The sequence below is a fragment of the Fulmarus glacialis genome, unplaced genomic scaffold, assembly GCF_000690835.1.
Source record: "Fulmarus glacialis isolate BGI_N327 unplaced genomic scaffold, ASM69083v1 scaffold14031, whole genome shotgun sequence".
Classification (NCBI taxonomy): domain Eukaryota; kingdom Metazoa; phylum Chordata; class Aves; order Procellariiformes; family Procellariidae; genus Fulmarus; species Fulmarus glacialis.
Window position 1 is genome coordinate 23,067 of NW_009192225.1, and position 8,854 is coordinate 31,920.

Sequence of the window (8,854 nt, forward strand, 5' to 3'; positions counted from 1 at the left end):
ACAGCAAGCTAACACCTGATCCCTCCACCCTTGTTTCTGCACCTATTGCTTTACCAGCAGGAAGTAGGACGTGGTTTGGGGCTTTTTATTCTCGGCCTCACTAGCCTTTTCGATACTTCGAGGCCTCGTCTCAGTCTGACAAGGCAAGCAAGCAGCAGCTTCCTGTGCAAAGGTGAGAGGGAGAAGGCAGAGAGAGACCACGCACGTACAAGAGGAACGGCTCTGTAGCAGAACTGCCGGGCTGGAGGCACCTCTCTCACTCCAGCAGCTGATGGCTGATGGCTGGACATGCACTGAACTAGGATATCTCTCTCCATCACTCTCCCCTTTCCCCCTCCCTGTTCCCCTCACTGTTTGATGTCCAGCACCTGCTTCCATCCAACCTCGCGACCCGGTCCCCGGGGACTCCCTTCATCTCGACTGCCGGGTGCCTGGAGCTGGAAGGTAAAGGGGGCGATGCCAGCTCTATCCCACACGGGGGTGGCTGATCTGAAAAGCGTCTTGGAAGGAGTTTCGGTCTGACAAACTGAATCTCGCCGTTGGGGAGGGCTGAGCACGTATTTATCTCTCTGTCTCTCCACAGTCCTCTCAAATCATACCCCACATCTCACAACTGTGCTGCCTGCTTTCTTTCTCTCTCTTTCTCTCCCCTTTGTCTGTTAATGCATTGTCGTCATGGTTTTCTTCCTCTGAACCTAATCTTTTATCACAACGGGAATAGATATTATGCCTCACGCCAGCCCTTTATAAACCCCGTCTTCCCACTCCCCTGGCAGTCGCAGCAGGGTTCAACAGGACTCTGTCTTGTTTTGCTCAGCTCTGCCTGGGCTCCAGGCTTGCTGAGAGGTGAGGGTGGTCCCTTCTCCTGTCGGCAAAGGCAGACTTCGAGTGGGTGCCTAGGTGGATGGGGATAGGGGGAGGCTTGGATGAGAAGCCCGTAAGCCCAGTCTGTCTAATACGGAGCATGGCTGTACAGGCTTTGTAAGACAAGGAGTCTCCCTGGGTGCCACGGGTGGATGAGGGGCGCCGCAGAGTTTCCTAATTGCAAAGCCCAAATTTTCTGCTACACCTAAAAGCACGGCTCCTTCCAAGGCAGTGCAGGGTCTACCTGGCGAGGATGGTGCATGGTTTGTGCGTGACCATATAATATTTTGTCATATGGTAAAGCTTTGACTTTCCAGAGCCTGCTAAATTCCTTCTCCCTGATTTCTCTCCCTGTCCCAAAGAAGCCATTCAAAATCTACCTTCTAAGCCATGAGATGTGCAACTAACTTTTGTCAGTTGCAGCCAGAGACCCCTCTTACTCAGCAAGCACCTAGTTATTTCAGCCCTAAGGCTTACCAAAAAAAGAAGCTCTTCAAAGCACAAGCCGCGTGCAACCAAGGCAGCACTCTCTACCTGAGTCAGCAAGCAGCCTGAAACAACACACGCAGACTGCTGTGCACTCACACACATTTCCAGAAGGCATTACTCCTGTGAACAGCTTCAGTGCCGAGCGAAGCACCGAAGGCAGGAAAACAATGAGGTGCTGAGGGAAAAGCACAGACTCCAGAGTGGAAAGGGTATGCGTTTCTGAGCCTGGAATATTGGCACTGGCTCTGCCCTAGGACAGTGGATGCCTCCTGTGAGATGACATCTTCCTAATTTGCATTGCTGAGCTATGTTGGGGGGGCATCTTCTCTCTTTCAGTGTGTCGCCAGTACAGATGAAGCCCTCTTTGCTGCTTCTGTGTCACCTCTGGCTGTTCAGCCTCACGCCTCTCTTGCTGGCATCAGACTTGGCACAAGGTAAGAAGTGATTCCCTTCTCCCGTGCTGGCTGGGCAAACAGGGAGGGGGGTCAGCCAGAGGAGTGTGTGTGGCATGGTGTGTTGCTGTGCAATGCTCATGTTGTAACATACATCCAAAGGAGGTTGCAATAGCTAAAGGTCTCTTATGAGCACATCAACCTCCAAGGATATAGAGAAGTGCGTGGCTTTGCCTTTCTTACTTGGAGACAGTTATCCAGCAGAGGAGTCAGTCTGTAGTTTGGGATGGGGCAGAATTGGCGGGGGTGATGGTTAATGCCAAACATCATTGCTAATTCAGCCATGTTGCTGTCCATCTCTTCTCTGCTGGCAGGCACCTCCAGCCTAACTTGTTGGTATGACTCGCGGGCGGCTCTTTTCTGCGACTGGAACCCAGGCAGGGACCTGGTTGAAGCACCATGCCAGTTGGAGATCTTATCAAAGTTAGCTTTTTGTGACAGGTGGGTGACTGGAGAGGCTGAGGAAAGCCAAGGCTTTGAATTAACAGTGTCCTGGAAAGTTTACCACTTAACAAAAATGTAGGGTCCCCCTCCCCAGGCCAGGTGTAGTGGAGTCACAGAGCCGAGGTCTTTGTCTTGAACTCTTTTTCTAACCCCATGTGGGCTGAGATGTTGGCTACTGCTTAGTGTTTGCCATCTGACAGTCCTAAACTGCCTAACGCAGCCCATCTTCCAGCTCCATAGCTCTGTCCGTGCTTCATTTCCCAAAAAATCCCTCTTCCTTGGTAGCCACCCTCTGGACTGAAAGGCATTTTCAATGAAAAAGGAGGATGTGTAGAGATGGGGGTGGAGGAGGGTGGAATTAAAGTTTTACAGAGGCCATTTGCCCATTGCCAGGATGAGCTGGGATGTTGCACTCTAAGAAACAATAAATGAAGGAAAATATTGTTCCCCTTATCTTCCCTGGCCTTTCATGTCTCTCAGTTCATGATGTTTTCCTCTCCCACGTGTCTCCCAGCAGAGGGGTAGGTGTGTGACCAGTACCGCAGTGGGGGCTGGCTGAGTCTCTGTGGTCTCCAGGTATGACATCTTCCGCCAAGAGACTTACCAGCCCGCCCCAGGGCTTCCCTGGGTGCCTATCATAAGGAGAGGCTCAATGTGATTCTGACAGTGGGTGGGTCGCTCGTGACTGTCATAGAGACACCTCCAACGGGGTGAGATGGGCAAATATATTCTGGGGCCTGATACATGGACCTAGAAAGCCAAAACATTTATGTTGCTCCATGGGTGTGAATCACAGAGACTGGGGCTGGAATTTGGGCTGGATCTGGAACTGTGCCATTGTTTGACCAGGGCTTTAGGACACCACCTCTCCCAGCATCAGCAAGTCCCAGGCTTGATCTGGTCTGGAGCAGACAGCTCAGTCTGATACCCTCTCAGCTGCAACCCCATAGAGATGCTCTCCCACCCTGTCACCCCCTGTGTTATAGCTCAGCTTAGGCTGTCCAGCCGCACTTGTCAGAGCAGAAGAGAGGTCATGGCGTAGCGCTGCCAAGTGTGACGTACAATCCTGGCTGACTGGGATGTGACCTGGTTCAGAAGATACATCTCACTCGGTATCTGAGATCCTACAGCACTGTCAGTGGCTTGAAGGAGACCTGTAAACTCTAGAGGGACTGAAACGGGCACCTGTCTTCCAGGGCCACATTGGCACAGGTGTGGGCAAGCGGGTGTGTTTGGGCTCTGCATGCCCTCTGATATCAACGAGAAGAAGAGAAGGTAGCAAGAGGGTTTTGTGAGGACTTGGAAACTGGAAACCTAATGTTATCTTTGGCTTGAAATAACTGGGATGCATTGACTCTCCATGTGCCAGCACATAAAATTTGTCTGAGTAGGGAGAGAAAGTACGATTACATCCTTGCCGTAACCTGTTCAGCAAATATGGTAGGATGCAAAATGCTTTGAAAAACCTTTAGCGTTACGTAAAGTTTGACTAAATACAAAACAGCCTCCCCAGCTCACTGGACTTCTCCTGCTTAAAACCCAGGTTATTTCCCTTACCTGAAAAATTCAAGGAGCACTGTGAATTACCCAAGGCAGAACACATGACGGGACTGAGGAGATGCATCAAGACCTTCAGCAAAAACAGTAATGTGAGTAATTCATCTGCGATGTCCTGGCTAGTGATAAGGTGGAAAGGATTTGTATGTGGATTTGGGGTGTATAAAGAAGGTGACACCCAGGAGCAGTATAAAAAGCCCCAACCTAATCCCTGACTCCAGTTCTGGGGTTGGGCTTGAAGTTGTGTGCTGTTGATAATGCATTGCCCATGTGGGTTCCTCTGCTGGGAGGATTGGCTTCATTGTGAGCCGGGCCATGCTGTCCTGACACATGCAGAAGAGGTGCAGGACAGATAGATCACATGCAGTGTCCCCTGTCTCAATTACCTGGGTTTGGCCCTAATCCCTTCCTCTGAGGAGGGATGGACATCACCACCAGCTCTGAGGTCACCTCTATGACCTCATTTTCCTTGAAGAAGTCAGTACCATTTTTCAGATCATTAACTACTGTGAAGCCTGGTTAGATGTTTCAAATGCAAGATGCAACAGCGACACATCACTGGAGCTAATGGTGATGCAAATCTTCTAGCTATTATTCTTTGTTTAAATCTGTCTTTTTTAGACTCATTATGTACTTCCTTCAGTCATATCCAGAATTACTGTAGTCCTTGTGGTTTCAGAAAAAAACCATCCAAATATGAGCTAATTCTCCTTCTTGATAAAGTCACAACCAGTTCTAACGACAGACAAGCTTTCTTACATTTGCACATCATGTGCAAAGACAAGTTGCAGGGTTGGTAAACAGCTCCAAAATCTTTTCTTTCCAATCAAGCTAATTTCCCTATTGCTTATTTAATACTGTATGATGTATGTGGCTCTTTACTACCATTGCATTTCAAGAGTAGTATTTAATACTAATGTCGTCTCAATCTTACCAATGAACACAAAATGTTTTAGTAAAAATATTTTTCCTCTATAAATGTCACTCATAGAAAGTACCATTTTTCCTGCTTAGTCAGTACATACAGCAATCCTAGCAAACTAGCATATCACAATATTTCGTGCCCTTCTCGCCAATGGACAAAAAAAATCCAACTACATCAAGTATAAATCTTTGGTTCCTCACTGACCACTGAGGCTTATGCTTTTCAGCCACAAATATCATCCATATTTATTGTCAAGTATTCCTAAACCTCTTATGCATAGGCAATGCTTAGAAATATGAATGCTTATTGATGAGGCTTCGGTGTCAGTAATGGTAAATTTTCCTTGCAGACTCAATGCTTCACCACTGCAGACCGTCTTACAGTGTCTGTCCATTGCCAGATTGGAGAGAATAGATCTATACCTGTGCGAATAGAAGATTTCAGACCACTTGCAAATAGTGAGTACTCATCTGTCTTGCAGTCCCTGAAGCTTCCCCGTGAAATGATAACTAATTTCTCTTCCCTATCCACCCCTATGCAACACCCACAACTGATTTTAGACTTGTCTCTTTTCCTAGTCCCCTACTACAACTAGCACAGATGAACCACGTTGACTCCTGCCACTTGCACCTCTAATGTGCAATGTCATGCCAGCCACTTCCTGTCCTGTCCTGTGTCTGGGACACTGTTGAATGAGAGTGCTTTGCACGAGGAGTTCTGGCTTCAATCAGGCAATGACAGCTCAGCTGACCTCCTGAAAAATGCATGCTGCAAGAAGGAGGGAAAGTCTTGCTGCTTTTTCCCTGCCCCTCTTACTTGCTTCCACTCTCCTTTAAGCCAGCTTTGGCATGCATCAGTCTTTGCGGAAAGGATTCAACTCACTAATCCAGCAGAAAAACATCTGCTTGGGTCGTTTTTTTTCTGGATGTGTGAGTGTACCTGGCTCAAAGAGAGGTCCAATAGAGCTGCTGCAAGGTGAGGCATAGGAAGGCATGGCTGGAGTCAGGGATTGGGAAGGATCAGCCCAGACAGTCTGTGTAACTCCATTCTCTGTGGCTGTAGCTCTCTGAAAGAGCAGCTGGGAAGCAGCTGTCACCCCAACCATAGAATTATAGAATCATAGAATCATTAAGGTTGGAAAAGCCCTCTAAGATCATCAAGTCCAACCGTTAACCCAACACCACCATGCCCACTAAACCATGTCCCTAAGCGCCTCATCTACACGTCTTTTAAATACTTCCAGGGATGGTGACTCTACCACTTCCCTGGGCAGCCTGTTCCAAGGCCTGACCACTCTTTCAGTAAAGAAGTTTTTCCTAATGTCCAGTCTAAACCTCCCTTGGCGCAACTTGAGGCCATTTCCTCTCATCCTATCGCCAGTTACTTGGTAGAAGAGACCAACCCCCACCTCGCTACAACCTCCTTCAGGTAGCTGTAGAGCGCGATGAGGTCTACAACCATGCTCCATTCCTGTCCGTACAATTGCCTTGTGGATCACCCCTGTGAGATAGGAGGCATGGCCATGTGGGACTGATTGCACTGACTGCAGGGGCCACTCTCACAGGCTCACAGGAGGAGCTGCCTTTAACATAGTCCAGAGACAACAGGCCTTTTCCCTTCAGTGACAGTGGGGAAGAAGGAGGAACAGAGAGGGGGAACTCACTAACGAACTCATATGTGGCCGTGGCTGGCTGGAGTCTGTGAGCACAGCCAAGACACCAACCCTGCTGCGACGGGGTTTGCGGCAGAGTACTGTTACGGACAGACAGTGTGGAGGTACCAGCTCTGCTCCTTCTCTCTTTCCAGTAAAGCTGAGGCCTCCGGGAAATCTTCAGCTGGTTAGCAAAACTGAAAACACCTACAACTTAACATGGAGCCTGAATATTTCCTCTCACTATTTGGATGGGGAGCGGGAATACCAAGTGCGGTACCGAACCACGAGTCAGTCCTGGGAGGTGAGTACAGGGTGGGGCACTGGGACCTGTCACCACACGAATCCTGGTCTTCTTTACGTCGCCCAGGACTTGCTCCTGGGACTCCCCTCAGGACAAAACCAGTTTTGGTGAAGCTGGAGAGCAGATGACACCTCCCACCCTCTTATCTGTGTCACCTGCTGCCAGTGTTTGGTGATGACATGGAGGCAGACGGGAATCCTATTTTACTTAGTGCTGTCACAAGGAAATCCAGATAGCTCCAGGACAGACCTGAAAGGGATAAAAAAGCGAAGTGAAGAAAGTTTTTCCTCCAGGGTGAACGAGCAGTGCACAAGGTGTAGGGATCTGAGGTACTCTGTGAGGGCCTCAGAAGAGATGGGTATGTGAGGCTGTAAGCCAGGGTGTTGATGATGCTCTAATTTTGCCCTACTCCCAGGAGGCCAGAAACTTCACCATTGTGCAGGACCAGATGTGGGTGGTGTTTGAAAGCCTCTCCCCCGACTTCAAATACGAGGCAGCTGTCCGTGCAAGGCCGAGTGCCTCAAGTACCTACAAAGGCGTGTGGAGCGACTGGAGCGAGACAATACTGTGGAGGACACATGCTGACCGTAAGGATCAGAGTCAGGCAGTCTGGCTTGGAGGGGGAAAAGGGGACTCAGGGAAAACAAAGTAGAAGGGCCAAGCAGGCTGAGAAGCTGGATGAAGATGAATAGGGAGGATTGTGTTAATCAAAGAGCAATAGAAAGGTCGGAAACGATCTGTCTCTCCTAATCTGTTAGGTCAGGCTGGCTCAACAGGGCTTAAGGGCAAAGACCCCCTGACCCCAAAAGAGCCCCTCTGACTTCCAGAAGCCAGGTAAAATCCACAAGATGTAAATCAGGGAATGCTTCCCTAGAGCAGTAAGGCCAGATGTCTAACCTGCAGAAGCAGTGGCCAGGACTGGCATTTTCCCAGGTGCTCCTGGGACCTAGGAACATAAATCCAGCTTTCTAAAATGGCCCAGTTCATTGGAGCCATTGATCAGTGAAATGCAGTGAAAGAGAGTACTCAGCTCTTAACCAACGGAGACCTGAGCCTAGGAAGCAAAGTCTCACGGAGAATGAAAGAGACTTACATGCATGTAAGTCCCTTCCAAAAAGGTCTGCTGAGACTTGCGTAAGTCATTACCATGAACCACAGCACAGAGGACATCTCCAGCCTTGAAAGATAGTGCCCTGAGCAAGTCTCTTCGGTGAGTCATTGGCTGTGGTCTCTGTAATTTCTTTTCCAAAAAATAAGCAGATAGAGGTTATTCCTTCTCATGTCGCCCCCACTCTGCCACTGCTCAGCCCCTCCCTGTTGTGCCTGGTGCTGGTATAAACAGAGGAGCTATGTTTAGAAAGGGCATTGTGTTGCTGTGGCGATCAAATTTTGACAGCGTGTGATGTCAATGAATAGGATACAGCCGCAACCAGTTGTCATAGCAACCAAGACCCAAAGATAACCAGGGTACCAGAGGCAGAGGAGACAAAGTGATCTGAGTAGCATCTCAAGGACAGGCAAAGAAAGAATGTCCTAAAAATGTCTCCTCCTTATTTTATTTGTCTCTGCTCCCTCACAACTACTACAGAAGAGCTCTGCAGGCCCAGACCAAGGGGTACTAGGGATAGAGGGAGATGGGGATGGCAGGCAGAGGAGACAGGCACCAGAATAGCAAGACCAAGCAAAAGTGCACTGGGGAGATGTGTGTGAAAGAGACAGATTAAGAAAAGTTTGAGATAATGCCAGACAAGCCTGAGGAGTGCTGGCAGCACTGGCAATGTAGGAACTCAGTCTCTTTCTCCTAACCCTACAATCTGAGTACCAAAATCATCATGTGGTGGAAAGCTGTAACCTTCCTAGCCTCCTAAAGGTTTCCTACACCTCTCCAAAGAAAGAAGCCAGCCCCTTGACCTCTAACCTTCTCCATCCTTGGTCCTGCTGCCTTCTCAAAGGCCCATGAATCCTATGACTCTATCTCCCCCACTGACTGATAATGGTGTTTCAAGTGCCCAATCCCACTTACGCTGATTTTAGGACTCCCTGCTTTCCTTTGCAACAAAACACACAGGTTGATGGATGCTTCAACCGGTAGACTGTGGCACTTCATGTTTGGCAACCCCCAGCTGTGGTGCTGTTATGAACAGGGAGTTCAAGCTGTTCAGCACAAA

At 48.9% G+C, this 8,854-nt stretch overlaps 1 protein-coding gene across 1 annotated transcript in view; it reads left to right on the forward strand.

The window, feature by feature from the left end:
* Positions 1-1,705: 1,705 nt before the first annotated feature.
* IL2RB (interleukin 2 receptor, beta) overlaps positions 1,706-8,854 on the forward strand; it is an 11,650-nt gene continuing 4,501 nt past the window's right edge. Inside the window, exons 1-6 of the mRNA XM_009586997.1 lie at positions 1,706-1,787; positions 2,120-2,246; positions 3,793-3,898; positions 5,081-5,189; positions 6,538-6,686; positions 7,102-7,273. Of these exons, the coding sequence (XP_009585292.1) occupies positions 1,706-1,787; positions 2,120-2,246; positions 3,793-3,898; positions 5,081-5,189; positions 6,538-6,686; positions 7,102-7,273 (745 nt within the window). The remainder of the gene's footprint in view (positions 1,788-2,119; positions 2,247-3,792; positions 3,899-5,080; positions 5,190-6,537; positions 6,687-7,101; positions 7,274-8,854) is intronic.